The following is a 17,039-nucleotide window of genomic DNA, read 5'->3' on the forward strand; positions in this document are numbered from 1 at the left end:
ATAAATATCGCCAAAAAAGCCGCTTTGTAATGCTTTGCCTACAAACATACGAATACCTTATGCTTCAACTGAACTCTGAAGTTGAAGGTTCAGTGACCTTAAGGTCTATTGTGCAATTTTCCTATCTATATACAAGATGAGTAGAACCTCAGCATTATTTTCTCTGAGTCAAAAAAAAACAGCGACATTAGGCATTCATCGCTTATAAGATCATCAAGCATTTTGTGTGAACGTCTTAAGCAGTTTACTGGTAATTTTATTGAGCAAAATAACTCTTGCTATTTACTGTTCTCATAAATTGAGAAAGCAATTGCGGAATAACGACCCCAACGCGAGAACCAATGTAAACAGTCACTATCCCACTCATGTCCTATTGTGCAAAGGCAGTCAAACTTACAATTTTGCTTCTAAAAAGAATTATTATAGGTGTTACCTTCCTTAAAGCTTTATAAAAGCAAAGTTGTTAGTTTTTACTCTGGCAAGAAGCAGCGAAAAACTGTATGAAATATTCAATGACGTATCACTGGTCAAAACGCTACACAAAAAGTTTGGAGCTAAGCCTCTATATGACTTATAGTGCGATATTGGAGACGGGCAGCTAGAGACTGAACTGGCTGAAAGAGACTTTTAAAAGCAAACTTGACGCACACAGCAATGTAGTGTCAATATAAATTAGTTAACGTATGCCTCTGCAATCAAGGTAAGACGGCACTGGACATATCATTACTTTTTTCATAAAATTCTCGATTCCTTGAAAAAAAAAACATGGCTTATTCGCATATCCCCGTGATTTCACAAAACTACTAAGAACACAAAATCTTAGTGTTAAGTAACATAGTGTAGAATCGATAATAATAAAAGATATTATTTTCATGTGTCATTTTCATGTGTAAAATTCCCAATAATTGAAATTATGCTTCTTTTGGCGAAAGTAAATTTTATTATAGTGGCTTTTTTGAACATTAATGCCCAATTTACAAGATCGACAACCTGCCTGTATTTTTGCCAGAATTTTGTTATATTAATTTTCGTAACATAAATGCTTGTCATTTTTTAAAGTAAGTAATGGAAAGTACCATAAACATTTTTAACCAATTTTTATGACAGTAGCCAATAATCAATAATAACGAAGTATGACTTCTTATACGAGTAGGTACATGAGTACACAAACCTTTTTTTGTAATAAATTTGTAAACCAGAGTTGTAACCCATATGGAAAAGCAGAAACATTTCTTTTTTATATTTCGAATTTTATTAAACTTCTTACTTATTTTATTATATTTTCATTTCTTACATCTATCGAAAACAATCTTAATTATAAATAACTTTACGATACATTTTAACTTAAAAATTATGAATTCCTTAAAAAATTATTTAGTTACACTTTTGACAGACTTTTCAGTAAATATTTCGTGCTACATTCGGTGGTGGTTGTGGTGGTGGTACCACACCAGAACTTGTACTTGGTAATCCTATACTATGGCCATTATTGCTATTAAAACATTCAAAACCACTAAGTTCGAGTGAAATTTTCTTTCGTAAATCTGGTTTCGGACCACTCAAACCCATTTTCTCCATTTGCTGGTGCTGTGAACGAACTGCAAATCGATTTACATGAACTGGAATAGGAACAACGATTTTTGTGCCATTGCCAGTGCTCCCTCGGCTAAGTCCATGAGTGGTGAGGCCAGCTTTAACTCGTTTCCATTTAGCTCGACGATTTTGGAACCAGATTTTTACCTTTAAATTAATTTTAATTAAAATTCGATTTACTTGTGGGATTTAGTTAAAATATTTACCTGAACTTCACTTAATTTAAGACTAGTTGCAATTTGACTACGCTCTGTAAGGCTTAGATATTTCTTAGCATGAAATTCACGTTCAAGCTCTAAAAGTTGTTCTGAAGTAAATGCAGTTCTTCTTCTTCTCGACTTTGAACTACTGCTGCTATTCTGTTGACCTTTTATTGATCCGCTACCGCTAGAGGCATTTGGTCCGGAAACGGCATCGTCGTCAGAACAATCTTCACTGTCGGAGTGAATACAATCTGTAACGAATTAATATGAATTTAGTAAATAAAATAAATAAAAATTATATTCAGTAGTTATGTAGCAATGATTAGTTTCTTATTCGAAACTTGAAAAAATATCAAATAAGAAAAGAATAACTTTAGGTAATTTCATTGATTTCGTTGAAAGTGCGATTGCAAAAACGCTTTGCTTTGAAAGGGTCTTTTGGGCTTCCAACTAACAATTTTGCTTCTATAACGATCCAGAAAAGCTTCTCTTCATCATTAAATTCACTTGTCTGCTATGCAAATAAAATGAAAATTGTATTGATTTCGTTAAAGGTAAAATTACAAATACGATTTTCTTTATGAAGGCCTTTAAGGCTCTCAACCAACAATTTTGCTTCTATAATGATCTAAAAAAGTTTCTCTTAATGATAAATAAGTTCACTGGTCTGCTGTGCGAGTAAATGGAAATTGCATTGATTTTGTTAAAAGCAAGATTACAGATAGGATTTGTTTTAAAAGGGCCTTTGGAGCTCCTAACTAATATTTTTGCTTCTATAGAGATCCAAAAAAGCTTCTCTTTAGATTAAACTCACTGGTCTGCTACACGAGTAAAATGGAAATTACCATAATTTCGTTTAAAGTCAAATTACAAACACACTTTGGTTTATGAGAGCCTTTGGGTCTCCAAACTAACAATTTTGCTTCTATAATGCTTCAGAAAATCTTCTCTTCAGGGTTAAATTCACTGGTTTGCTATGGGAAGAAAATTGATTCCGTTAAAAGTATAGTTACAAATTAAATTCGTTTTAGGAGGACCTTTGATGCTAGCCTCCCAACCAACAATTTGCTTCTATAAAGATCCAGAAAAGCTTCTTTTCATTGCTACCGTTTTTTCAATTATAATGAACCTTAAGTACACTATAAAACATCGAAAAATATTCTTATCAGGAACCGATATTGTTATTTGGTCCTATAATAGCACCAGAAAATACTTATTGCATATACTATAAATGAGTATTAATGACTGATGCAGAAGATCTGAGGGAGTCCATAGACTCCAATACCACTCCAATGAGCAATATTTCGGAGAATTCTCTATAGGAGTATTAATGTACCTATTTGCGCGCCACCTCTTCTCTCGTGATAACAATAAGGTTATCAATCCACATATTGTTATTTGTTCCTATAAGAGTACCAAAGAATACTTATTGGATATTCTATAGAGGACACTTATTTACTCATCGTAATTGGGAAACCGACGAAGTTACGAATACCAGAGTTACGGGCGACAGAGTTACTAGCGTCAAAGTTACGCGAAACCGAAGTTACGAAAAACTAGAGTTAGGAATTCTAAAGTTATGTTAAGCTATGACATGTGATTTTTGGGTTGGCAACAATTGCGAGGAACTATATGGAATTGTGGAAATACAAACAAGAGATTAACATTTTTCTCATTGGTCAGAACTAAATGAGTTAAGCGAAAATGGGTGTTATTTAATCTTGTCAAATTTTAATTGGATAGGTATAGATATACATACATACATGGTTTTGTTTTTTTGAGAAGATCGCAAAAAAGTTGAAATAGAAAAAAAAAACATAAGTATACTTATGTAAGTTTGGGGGACATAATTGAAATTAACTTCTTATTTGTCCAACTAATATTGCACCTACGTATTTTTTTTTTCTATTAATTAATTTAATTATTCATAGCGTATTTTGTAACACCCACTTTGTATATCTATACCTATCCAATCAAAATTTTACAAGATTAAATAACACCCATTTTCGCTTAACTCATTTAGTTCTGACCAATGAGAAAAATGTTAATCTCTTGTTTGTATTTACATAATTCCATATCGTTCCTCGCAATCGTTGCCAACCCAAAAATCACATGTCATAGCTTAACATAACTTTAGAATTCGTAACTCTAGTTTTTCGTAACTTCGGTTTCGCGTAACTTTGACGGCCGTAACTCTGTCGCGCGTAACTCTGTTATTCGTAACTCCGTTACCATTTCATAGTAATTATCACAGGGATTATTAACGGAGTCGCAAATCTCTTCAACTTCAAAACCCTTAATTTTATTTATGAAGATCGCAAAAAAATGAGATATAAAATTCTTCTATTTTGACGTCTCAATTGTTTTTCATGGTTAATATCGTAAATCGTTAACCACATTTAAGTAGTTAGCATACCAACATTTACAAAATAAAAATGAAAAGTTAAAATATTTCAAAAAATATCATCAACATCATGGCTAATCTACTGGCAAAACCAAAAAAAATCATAATAATGCTACGCTGTTGGATGTCAATCAAATAAATTTCCCCACAGTATCCTCCTTCATAAGGTCTGTTCATTTATCCTGACATCTTGACATCCATAGCAAAAGAGTATGTTAATTTCCGACACCCCATCCCTAACCCACCCAACGACGAACTTAAACCAAAACAACAACAACAAAAGAATTTAACAAAAAATTAAAATCTCAATTCATTTAGCTCGCGTTGCATTTGAAAAGCGTATAATGGATGCAAAAATTTTATGCTAAACGTCATTTCTTCGTCGCTGTTCAGATTCGGTCGTCATTGAGTCGAGTCTCCCTCTCTTTAGTAAGCACTCAAGCGGTCAAAATAATCGGTTAGTGCCGCTCCAAATGAATATAAAAAGCAACAAGCATCCTTCACAATATTCCTGACTTTATATAGGAGAGAGTGAATATCCATCTACACAAATTATATTCATAACTGCGAGACGACCATACGACACAACGACGTCGTCTGTCGTTTTGGGAAAATCACTAAAACAACTTACCCCACCCCCGAAGTGCAAATTGCTCGAGAAATATAAATTTGGGTTGTCCCTTTTATGGCAGCAGAGAAGCATAGATATGATCCGGGTGCCGTTTAGTCCAAACGAGCTCCGGAGTATAGTGATTTTTGGGTTCCGGTAATCCGACCATAAAAGTGTTAGGAAAACGATGAGATGTGATTTAATTTGTGGCTGAAGTAGTGCGGGTGGTGGGGTGAATTTTGATATGACACCACACTGCTTCTTTAGCAATTCATCCCCCATTTGTGTCATGAATTGAAAAGTGTGGATGATGATGAAATTATAATGTCACTACCACCGCAATCCAACAAAAAAGCCGTACGTCAAGCAGCCGGCAATTTTTACCGCACCCCATTAAGCCAGGGTATCATCATGAATTTTTCATTGTGTTGTTATTTTTGTTGCCACTTTTGTGTATTCTATTGACTTTTAGAGCAAGGGATCACATTACGAATTAGATGTAGATGTAGTTACATATGATGGTAATGTTTTGTCACGCACCCCCAATTTAAGGATTACTATAAATTTACCCTAAGGCATAGGCAGAGATTTAAACTTATTTGTAAGCACTTAATATTTTATAGATTTGAATTTTCCAACCCATTTAGAAAAGAATATTAATGAGGCTTCAAAAACACAAGATAATCATTTAAACTTTATAATAAAAAGTGGTTTTTTATGAAAAGAAAGTAAGAGGTTAATACAGTTTCAAAAAAATTATCAAACTTGTGTTTTCGATGTCGTTTTATGACATTCATTTCGATTTCATTTATTTTTTAACAAATTTATGCTAACTTTCATAAAGGCTTGGCCACACCGGAGGGTATGCGGTAGAGGTACGGGTAGCGGTAACGATATTTGTATGAAAAAAATTCCACATCTGAACGTTGATATGTCAGTTTGGAATTTTGTTCATACAAGTACCGTTACCTCTACCCGTACCGCTACCGCATACCCTCCGGTGTGGCCAAGCCTTAAGTCGATCTTGATTTAGCCATTCGAAAACTCTACTAGGGCTCACCGATCACCGCACAGCAAAATTCGACTGGAGTCCACAGTAAAAATGGTTCGTATACATGTACATAAAAACAATTTTTGTGTAGGTACCTAACTGGCGAAAAAATCGCATTTTGGCTCTAGCCAAAGTGCCTGGCTACACAGTGATTTTTCAATCGATTGAAAAATCACATGCGGTGGCTACACTCTGTTGTGCCCAATCACATTCCACTTTTACATTTTCTAGGAACAAACGTCAAAAAGAGGAAAAATTTAGCAATGGAACTGTACTACCCTCAGAAAATTCAGTTTCCTTCGTGAGCATCTTCTCGCTTCACTCCTCATCCCTCTTGTCTACAAACTCACTGCTTAGGCGATTGAAAAATCATCGTGTAGCCAGGCACTAATGTAATGGCTCCCTTCCTTTGAAGGTGGTAGACTACTAATGAGTACAAATCTAGTATCTACTACGACGGTGCTTTCTATCTACTCGAGCAGAATATGATATCGCTCATTTACCTACTTCAATACAACTGTCATAACTAAAAAGTCACGAAGTATGAGTTATTAATGCAAAAAGTTATTCTAATAAAGCAACTAATCTTTTATCCTGCAGAAAGTCATTTCTTAGCTTTAAAAACTGACGGACCACTAATTTTTTTTTAGAAACTGTCTTTTACATATAAAAATAGAACGATACTAATGGCGTTTTCGATTGGCAGTCCGGAAGCGTCCGGAATCATTCTGAAAAAAATTTATTCATACAAAACTGTCAGTTTTGTGCGAATAAAACGCTTTCAGAATGATTCCGGACTGCCAATCGAAAACGCCATAAATTTAAAACTTCCTGAAAAAAAAAAACAATTTTTTTGAATTATGCCAGTGTTCAAGTAAATGAGCGTGTCGATTCAATGGTCTCGATTGTAGTTCTAGATCTACTAATCATTTACTCCCCTGAGTATAGTTCAACAAACCTCCAACAGAACGCGGGTAGAAATTTTATGACAGTTCGTTCAGCTGTCATTTCAACGAAATTGTAAACATTGTATATATATTTCTATAGTACTATCATGAAGTCGAATTTAGTATTAGTTCATGTCGCCACTTTTTTGAGGTGGCGCTCAGTGTGTTTTTTTTTCATACAAATTCTGCTTTTTCAAGTCACCACTAGAGATCCTAAGATCGTTTCACTTCATGATAGTACTATGAAAATATATATACAATGATTGTAAAAACAGTTATGGTTTTCTCATTTGACACGTTCAGGAAATATTATTGACTAGATATTTAGGCAACGTCATTTTCTGAACGGAAATAAAGGTGAATTGACTAAATTTGTTTGGATGTTTTATCATTGTCAAATATCGAAATTTACTTAAAATTTTTACAGATTGCATGGGTCAGACACCAAATTTCACTATTCTTTAATAAACAAATAATATTAATTATAACCGATAAAGCACTTTTTATTCGTTTTTCAAACAAATAGATTTAATTTTGCTAACGTAATTCATTTATTAAAAATAATCAGCTGTCATGTTGACAAAAAAAAACTTTCCTAAATGTTTAGGTAAAATTTTCTTGCCTAATTTAATTTTGCTAACGTAATTCATTTATTAAAAATAATCAGCTGTCATGTTGACAAAAAAAAACTTTCCTAAATGTTTAGGTAAAATTTTCTTGCCTAACTTTCCAGTCAGCTTTCCAATAAAATTACCTAAATTGGAAGGATTTTTTTTTTGACAGTTGACCAATCAGAGAGCGAGAAATTACCTAAATATTTAGGCCCTAACGTTTCTGAACCTGCCCATTGCAAGCTACAACACATGGTTTTTGTTTTGTGAATATCGGCCTGTCATGAGCCCTTCCCTATACTCTTGCGACCCGAATTTTTGTCCGTGAATAAAAATTCATCTATTTGACGTTTCTTTTTCGTGTAGTGATCAGTAACTTTTCAGTTTCTTAAATGCAAATTTCTGTCACAAAGTGACATCAAAATGCCATTTTTTTAGGTTTTGGTGTCCTTTCTTATGTGGAGGTCGACTACGGGATGTAATGACAAGACATAATTTACCTAGCCGAACAAAATTTTGCGGATGAGAGATAAATGAATAATAATATTGGGCTATGAACAAAACGTACGAGATTAAATTGACAGCTGAGATGCAGAACGCAAGAGTAACACAGCTTTCTAAAGTAAGACAATTATTTTATTTATCAGATTTCACGTGAGACAAAAAGTTTGAAAAAAATTAAAAATTATTCTCGGGAAACTAAGAAACTATTAAAAATCATCTGGGGTCTGGGCAACTCAAAGTTTGAATATGTTGACCTTTAATTTTAACTTTTTCAAAATATGATAAATGAAAATTTCTAGAAATTAAAAACCTGTTAATACAATTCTGTCAGTCCAATACTTATTAATAAATATTTCCACGTTAAGAATGTCGCATTTATGGAAAAATCACTTTTTGATGCAGTTTTGCTAAGAATTACTATCTGTATCGCTGAACGCACTCATAATCCCCGCGTTCACAGCAGGCCACCTGAACTTAAGTTTTGAAATTTCAGGGTCAGATTGGTCAGAACCAAATGTCAACTAACTTTTTATGACATATTATGATCAATCAGATCCTTAAGTTTAGGTGACCCGTGACCTGCGTTGAAAGCAGGGAATGTCTTTAGCAATTGTCAAACTATTGTTATTGTCATTTTGTTAATAGCTTTCAATAATATTGATGCCTTGAAGTAATAGACAGTTTTTTGTGTCTCCAGTACAGTTCATAACACGCGAAATAGGAGGAATTCATTGTTAATCGTCGGTCGATTTACTGCCTGTAACCATTTACATTTCGTCTTTCGAATATAAATCCCAAGTAATAAGTAAATCTCAAGTAACACTGGATAGCTTATTCCCTACAAAGTACAATAGTTTGTTAGAATACAATTGAATACGACAGTTGAACTCTCTTACAGACTTTAAGCTCGCTTTCTCATATAAAGAAAAAGAGAAATGTCGACTTTTCACGAGTAGATTTTGGCCGTGCGGTGAAGCTTTCGGCGTAAATTAACTCGTGTGATTCTACGCCGTAGGTGACTAAATTCACAATCCCCATAGAAAACTTAATGTAGGTACCTATATAGTTACTGCTTTCAGATAAATGTGAACACAAAACATCGTTTGACTGCGGACAAAGCTCCCAAAGTTTAACTATTTAAGTTGGCAGAATTGACTAAATGAGCTACTGAAGCGAGCGGAATTGAATTCATACTTTAAACACACACATTAGCCATCATCTTGTTTTATGACAAACAAAAAACAAACAATAAACGGAAAAAATGTAAAGTTTTCGCAGTGATATAACATTTCTTATAAGTATCTTCCATTAATCAAACTGTCATTGATGAACATGTGTAACTGTCATAACCGGTTTATAATTTTTTTCCCTAGTTTCACTGAGTATAAATCCATTCAAAAGGTTTGTATTTTAATGGGTGGTTTTCTAATTGAATAACGTCAGCCATTTTGTTTAGAAATCCAGTTTGTCAAACTCATATTAAAGCACGATCGCAACAACTCCATATTGTTTTGAGCATATGAACATAGATTGTTTATTTTGATTTAATTACCTTGGTTTTTATCCGCTTCTTCCGGGGACATTGTAAGGCTTATATCACTACACGAATCACCGCTATGTTCGAATTCCTCTTCCGCTCGTTCGAATTCATTTGTTTCCATTTTCGAAATCGTCAGAGGCAAACGATCTCCATTATTATTTATTGCACCACATTCACTCATATCCAAAGTTCTTGACTCACTTTCACTTGGAGTTCGATTAAAGCACTGCTGTAATCTATCACCGTTATACTCGCCATTATTCGCATTCATAAGAAATTCAGCAAGTTTTTCACGCGCCGGATCGAAATTTCCGTTTCGAACAAAATTTACTAATTTTTCGCAATAATTTTGATCTGTCGTCGATCTGAGTAAGGCAAGCGAACGAGTATCCAATGATGATGGATTTCTCAATTCCGAATCAACATTTTTGACACTACTTGTGCCTTGTGTAGCGACGGCAGCATGTTGATTTCCGAGGTAATATGATCCATTTGACAGTAGTTGATTGAGGCGATCTTGGTTTTGACCAAAATAACCATGTATCCAAGGATTGTAGAATGGAAAATTCGGTGGAAAACCGATTGGTAATGAATGTGTAACAAAAGGCAATTCTACAGAACCCGCCGGAGGAACTTTCACCTGACGCGTCGCCATTGTGGTTGGCGTACTTCGATTAGCAATTAACGATTCGATAGAAAAGGGACTAGAAATTTTTGACAGTTTTGTGTTTTCCACTTCGAGTGAACGCGTTGGATTCTCCATTGTCATTTAAAAATTCTTTTGCATACCGATTCCCACTATAACTTTTATGAATCGGACACAAAAATGAAAAAGTATAGGTAATTATCCAAAAATTTCTGACAGTCCGAGCGTATATCCTCAAACATAAACACAACTGACACTAGCCACGTACAAAGTGAAACTGTCAAAACTAGCGACAGATAATCATGATGGGGGTTGTGGCAACGGCATTGGCTTTGCTCACCAATATTTTATCCCTTCCACTGTGCGAAGGGTATCTTTTCTTCGCTGCGTGCGCCAGTGCACGCCCCTTGTACAAATCAACATGGCTGCAATATTTCAACGCATGCCAATCAGTGTATCGTGCGAGTGAAATGAATGCGCCCCTTTTCAGTCTTTTGTGTGGTGTCTCTTTTTTGTGTGTGTTCTAATAGTTGTTTAGCTCGTATCAATCATTTAATGTTTGTTAGATTGTGTGTGCGTTGCCAATTAGAATACCAACAACAAAAAACATCATCATGAAAAACAACACAGACACGCCTCTACATTAAAATGAATTTCAAATAGATTAGGGAGCAATTACATACTTACTTACAAACGAGTTGGATAGTTTTTCTTGGATCCGGTGTTTTGAGCCCGGATAAGCACAATTATTACTTCTCTATTTTGTTTCTTTAATTTTCCGCTGGAGGGAGAAGGGATGTTTCTTAATCGTATTTCAGGCTAGATATATAGGTAGGTAGGCATCTTGATAAAATGAGATGTTTTATAACAAAAATTAACATCGTTCTGTCTGGGAAGTTTTGCATAATTCATTTTTGTTTAAAGAGATTTATGATAAAATGAAAACTGTAAGCTTTCAAGTCTTTAAAATCTATATGTAGTTTTCTCTCATGATTTAACCAACAAGTATATACTTATGCCAGACTTGGAAGATAGGTAGGTACCTACCTCTTTAAGAAAACCGAGAAAGGTAAAAAAAAACCAAGGTTTTTCTTAGTGCTGTGGATGTAGGATGTGTATAATTTTATAGATATTTAACAATTAATATAAAGTTGGGAGATAATTCTTTTCTGAAAATCGGGACTGCACAAAACACTACTATAATCTGCAATTTTTTTTAGGAATAAAGTTTTGTCCTTATTCTTAACCCCTTACCGCATGATTTTTTTTTTTTTTGTGAAAAAAATATAAATGGTAGATTTTGTTAAATAAAAAAACACGTGTTTCAGGAATTTTCAATTTTTTGAGTAAAAGTCGGAAAATTTTGGTTTTTCCGGTTTGGATCATATTTGGCACATTGAGCAGAAAACGAACAAAAAAAAATTTAAATTAAATTAATTATACGTAAAAACTACGCGCTGGAACTGTATGAGTCTCAATAAAATAGATTAAAAGGTCTTTTAATCTATTTTAAATTAAATTTATAACATTCCGCACGAAAACGTAAAAAAAAACGGGTGTAGATAATAAGAAAAAAAATTAATTTGTTCCCTTGTTGCACGATGGCTCATATATGGACCAACAGGAGGGGAACATTTCTGCACGGTGGCTCATATATGATCCAATCACTTAGTGCCACTTTCAAATGTCTAAAACTTGATAAATGTAAAAAAATATATATTAGCAATTATAATCATATTATATCCTTTATTGGCATATTTTTTTAAAAGTTCTTACTCATTGTTTTATATTTTTTATTCAATTTTCAATTTTTCAAATATGCTCCGTTCTGCCTATCACCAGTTCGGCCACTTTACCGGATAACTATGCTCGCCCAAATCATTACAGATGGCGTTTTATAATGTTATTTAGAGGCCTTATATTACTTAATTCGAAAAGTTTAAACAAAACTAGACTCCCTTCAAGCAAGAAAACTGAGTTCAACAAAGAAACTCCGACCTCAGACCGCGAAAATCGGGCTTGCACTCACACACTTGCAACTTTTTGTGTATGAACACAAAGTCGAACGAGAATCGTGGTGAAAAATGAGAAAAGGAAAAGAAAGACAAGGCCAACAAAAGCCAAAGCGTCATTTTGTTATTTTTTTGTTGAAGTGTTTGGTCGCGTCGTGTCTCGTGTCGTTGTTTGTATAATGTTAGTTTATTAATTATAAACAATTTTATTAAATTATAAACAATATGGAAAACAAAAAAGGTATGTTTTATATATCGCTCAAAGTGTTTGGGTTAAAATGTTGTTTCTTCTTGTGTTGTAGATGTAATCTCTAATGATGAAGAAAAATCTAGAAGGTGAAACATGCGATTGGGTATCTAAAAAAACACCAACAACAGCAGCAGCATCAAATGAAATAAAATGAAAAAAATGTATTGTATTTTATATTGTATTTATTGTGAAAATCTCGTTTGCCAAAATAAAATAAAAAATAAAACAGTTTCAGTGAAAAAAAAATAAATCTTGTTCTTTTTTTGGTCGCAAATGCGAAATGTCATCCCTTTCTTATTCCTCTTTCTGGTAGGTTTTCGCTGCTCCGGCTCAGGTCCGCCTTCGGCTCCGTTTTCTCGGAATGGAGATTTTCACCACACCAATACATATGCAATCGACTTCGCGGTGATTATAATTTCCATACTAATTTGAGCCGCCTTCGGACCAGTTTCTGATCCGAAGTCGGACTCAGCTCCGCCTCAGGCGGAGCGGATTCGGACCGAGGTCGGACCTGTTTGCTTGAAGGGCTGTTTTTTTTTAACTTTAAAGTATTAAGGCTTTTTATGGTTTGGCTCATATATGAGCCACTGTGCGGTAAGGGGTTAATATTCTTTCACAAGGATAAACATAATGGGCCTTACCAATTATCAACACCCCCTATGAGTTGACCTTGTCGTGGTGGGGGTGCTTATCGTGGGATCCTCCAGCAATCCAGTTGCAGGATCTCACCACAAACATAACTCAAAAATAACCTCAATGTTAGAAAACTTGAAAAACAAAAACATGGAAAAAGCTAACGAAGATATAAAAAATCGAACGGGGATATACGTTCAAGTGTCGGCAGGTGTCGCGACTGCCGGCGAGGGCTTGGCCTCGAAAGAGGCTAAGTCGCCAGTGACAAAAGTTAGCTCGGCGGAAATAAAGAAAAACGCTGACAAAAAGAAAAGTAAAGGTGAGTCGACCTCAGCCTCCAGAAAGACTGCAAAGTGCAAAACTGGAAGCCGGCGAACAACCACCAATACAAACCCTGCTACCTTGGTAGCTCCCACTAGTGGAAGTACGGCTGTCTCTTACAGTACTACTGACACCCCAAGCACTAATGTAGATAATTCTACGGGCCCTGAAGGGGATGCTATGACTGAAAAACGGACCGTCTCTTACGAATCCACCCTCAGTCAAAGCAAACCCCTTCAGAACACGTTGGTTACTCCACTCCCTGACGGAAGTAAGGCTGTCTCTTACAGTCATGCTTCCGCCGAGGAACACAGTAACAGAATTGCTACTCCAAACTCAGGAATAGTTAACTCTGTGGGTCCGGAAGGGGATGTCTTGACCAGTAAAACGTCTGTCTCTTACAGTCTCACCTCTAGTCAAGACAGACCTCTTCCTGACCCTAAAAGTGCTCAAATCCCCAGCGGCAGTGTAGCTGTCTCTCATAGTTCCACCTCCGCTGGAGAGGAAAGCAAAAGAGCGTCCCGTAATGACATAAGGAACGCAAAGGGGATCTATAGAGCACTAAGGTTGATACCAATAGCCGAACGGTCCCCAGAGCAATCCAGCAAGTTAGAATGGGCAAAAGCTATTCTCAGCAAAAGATTGACCAGCAGCGACTTAACGTCAAAGCGACAAAGGTCTGTTGAGGATTCCGTCTCGGAATCTAAAAGACAAAAAGTGCATAATTCCAGCACTCACACTAGGAAAGACCTGTCCTTTAGTGACGTTCTTAAGGACAAGTCTATCCTTGCAGTTATCGATAGAAGTAATGTCGATGGCATGATCTCTTTTGACCGTTGGACGATGGTCTCAAACAAACTGCAGATCTCCTACTGGACTCTCATGATGGAGAACCCGGGTGAGCCTGCAGTTGTTGAGGACGCGGGATGGCACCAAGGCCGCGTCAAGCTCGTCGCATTCGGTGACAAGAGATCATGCGATCTATATAAGCTTGCTATCAGCAGACTAGAGGGGCTATGGCCTGATGCCAAGCTAGAGGTTGTGGCAAAGGAAGACATTCCTTGCAGACCTAGAGCTCGCATCAGTATCCCAGCTGAGCTAGCCTGCAAAGATACTGTGCTCAAAATGATCCAGTTTGGAAATCCATCCCTACCCACTCACGACTGGAAAGTCGCAAAGCTGGAAGAGCCAACGGGCCCTTATAGATCGGCAATAATTGTCATCAATAAGGAGTCGTTGACTCCCCTAGCTGCGAACCAAAGTCAGATAAGGTTTGGATGGACTTCTACAACCTTAAAGATCTATAAAAAAGATGAGGAGAGTGCAAAAGCTGCACCTCCATCACTTCCGGCACCTGAGGTTCCCTCCTTAGAAGAAGACATTGCCTTAAATATCAATCCTCCATCTCCATCAATGGAGGTTGATACGCCGGTAATCTCCCCAACTGAGGAGGTCCCCTCGGGCTCTAAAACGCCAGCCATAATGGCTCCAATACCAGATAACTCCGATGTTGAGATGGAAACAGAGGAATATCTCAACAAGATTCTACTCAGTGAAGATGAACTCCTACGTTCATCTTCTGAGTCAGAATCCGAAGACCTCGACCTTACGGTGGTGGGGGCTGATCTGACTAACAGTAGCATTCATGCTCCAGTTAGTTCAGATTAACCTTCACCACTCCAAGCAGGCTTCGGCCTCCCTTCTTCTCCGAATCCACAAGAATGGGGAAGACGTGGTGCTGGTCCAGGAACCATGGATCTGCAAGTCCATGGTTCAGGGACTCAGGACTCCTGGGTACAACTTGCTATATGCATCGGACAAAGGTGACCCCAGATCATGCATATTAGCAAGAAGTAATACTAATGTATATTTACTCCCTAATTACAGCGATCGAGATGTAACCGCGGTCAGACTGCAAACTGACCAAGGAACACTCTGGATTGCGTCGGCATATCTCGGCCATGACCAACTCGGCCCTCTCCCTGGCGAAAAACTACGGAGACTTGTAGCCGATGCTGAAAGGCAAAAGATCTGCCTCATAATTGGTTGCGATGCAAACGCCCATCACACGGTCTGGGGAAGTACCGACATAAATGATAGAGGTGAGTCACTTTTTGATTTTATTTTGAGTACTAACCTGATAGTAAGTAATACTGGCAATGAACCAACATTCGTTACCAGAAACTGACAAGAAGTACTAGACATTACTCTTGTCTCCGATTCGATTCATCAAAGGATCTTAAATTGGAAAGTATCTGAAGAACACTCGTTCTCTGATCATAGATACATCCAATTTAGTCTTAACGATGTGACTACTAAACAGTTAGCATTCCGAAACTATCGCAAAACTAACTGGCAAAAATACAGGGAAACTCTGACAAGCTTACTTAAACCTGAACTTCTAAGTTATCCCTCAAATACAATCGATCTCGACAACAAAGTCAATGATCTCACTTCTGCCCTTAAGACTGGGTTCCCTTTTTCAGCAAAGTCAAATCTCATGTAAAAGCATTTGTGTGTATTAGTGAATGTGTTTCGCTCTCTCGCCATCGAATTCTCTGGTTTTTTACTCTCAGGATGTTGGTTATGGTTTTCATTCATTGTCTCTTTGTGAGATCGCCATCGCACTCACGCGTGCGGGGTGACATGCAAATGGATGTAGGTATACTACATAGATCTTTATATGGATATGGTGTTTGTGGACGAAAACTGGTTTGAAATTCAATATTTTCATGAAAGATTTCTGGAGTGTATACCTATTTATTTTTGAAATGAAAACTTGTTTCCATGTTGCTGTTGTGGATGGCATTTGAGTTTTTTGTGTATCAGAGAAATTTTTTGCATTATAATAATAATTATAGTTGTTCAGCGGAGAAGCAGGTAGAGGATGTGTTATATGGGTGCATTGATATAATATACTTGACAGTATCCTTTGTGTAGTTTGTATAAAAATATGAGTAGATGCGCAGAAGGATTGGTTTTCAGGTTCTTGCTCACTTTTCAGTTGTTCTTCGTTGAGCAATTTTTTATCTCGCACACGCGCGTGCCGGCTGACATGGAAATGTATTTACTTACAATATATAGAATGTTTAGGTTCTTATCTATATGTTGTTTGAGGATGGACTCGATATCAATCCAATTTACTTTCAACACCTTTTTAATAAAGATTTTTTTAGAGTCACCAATGCAATGAACTCAGTTGAATCGATTTTGTTTTTTATTTACCTATACCTACATTATTAGGAAACAAAAATAAGGCAGCATTAATAACACTGGTCAACAAAATTGAACTTTTTTTTTGCCACAAGAACCAAGATATACTTTTCTATAGGTTTTTGATATGCTGAACTCGAATCTGAAGTCAAAAAAAATTTGATTGGCCTCCGTTTTTGAGATATAACAGTTATAAAATGCTGAAAAACGTCATTTTGGCTCTTTTCTAGCTTCTGTTTTTATGTGGGGTAATTCATTATAAACAAATTTGTTGCCAATAGCATTTTTCTGATTGCGCATTCGAGTTCAGCAACTCAAAAACCTTTAAAAAAGTATATTTTGGTTCTTGTGGCAAAAAAAAGTTTCATTTGTTTGGCCAGTGCTATTTCTGAGTCAAAGACCACTCCTTAAATTTTAAATATCTCGGGAAGTAAAAAAGATATCGGAAAGATTTAAACATTTTTTGAAAGAATAAAACCAGTTCTTATAGGAACCGTTACA

The 17,039-nt window shown here is 36.1% G+C and overlaps 2 protein-coding genes across 2 annotated transcripts; one reads left to right on the top strand and one right to left on the bottom strand.

The window, feature by feature from the left end:
• Nucleotides 1-1,276: 1,276 nt before the first annotated feature.
• On the bottom strand, nt 1,277-10,365 carry LOC129905529 (homeobox protein unplugged). Its single transcript, XM_055981001.1, has 3 exons — nt 9,476-10,365; nt 1,800-2,047; nt 1,277-1,740 (listed from the first exon to the last, which is right to left on the bottom strand). Exons 1-3 carry the CDS (start codon nt 10,230-10,232, stop codon nt 1,399-1,401), a joined length of 1,347 nt encoding a protein of 448 aa, XP_055836976.1. The 5' UTR covers nt 10,233-10,365; the 3' UTR covers nt 1,277-1,398.
• A 2,674-nt stretch (nt 10,366-13,039) lies between these two features.
• LOC129905293 (uncharacterized) lies at nt 13,040-15,785 on the top strand. The gene is made up of 2 exons (XM_055980735.1): nt 13,040-15,148; nt 15,213-15,785. The coding sequence occupies exon 1, from the start codon at nt 13,128-13,130 to the stop codon at nt 14,991-14,993; it is 1,866 nt and encodes a 621-aa protein (XP_055836710.1). The 5' UTR covers nt 13,040-13,127; the 3' UTR covers nt 14,994-15,148; nt 15,213-15,785.
• Nucleotides 15,786-17,039: the final 1,254 nt, after the last annotated feature.

Source organism: Episyrphus balteatus, chromosome 1 (genome assembly GCF_945859705.1).
Source record: "Episyrphus balteatus chromosome 1, idEpiBalt1.1, whole genome shotgun sequence".
In the NCBI taxonomy this organism is placed as follows: Eukaryota; Metazoa; Arthropoda; class Insecta; order Diptera; family Syrphidae; genus Episyrphus; species Episyrphus balteatus.

Coding starts and splice junctions, on each gene's coding strand:
- LOC129905529 (XM_055981001.1), bottom strand. CDS start 10,232: ATGACAATGGAGAATCCAACGCGTTCACTCGAAGTGGAAAACACAAAA. Junction 2,048..9,475: donor AGAAGCGGATAAAAACCAAG/GTAATTAAATCA, acceptor AATTCGTTACAG/ATTGTATTCACTCCGACAGT. Junction 1,741..1,799: donor TTAAATTAAGTGAAGTTCAG/GTAAATATTTTA, acceptor ATTAATTTAAAG/GTAAAAATCTGGTTCCAAAA.
- LOC129905293 (XM_055980735.1), top strand. CDS start 13,128: ATGTTAGAAAACTTGAAAAACAAAAACATGGAAAAAGCTAACGAAGAT.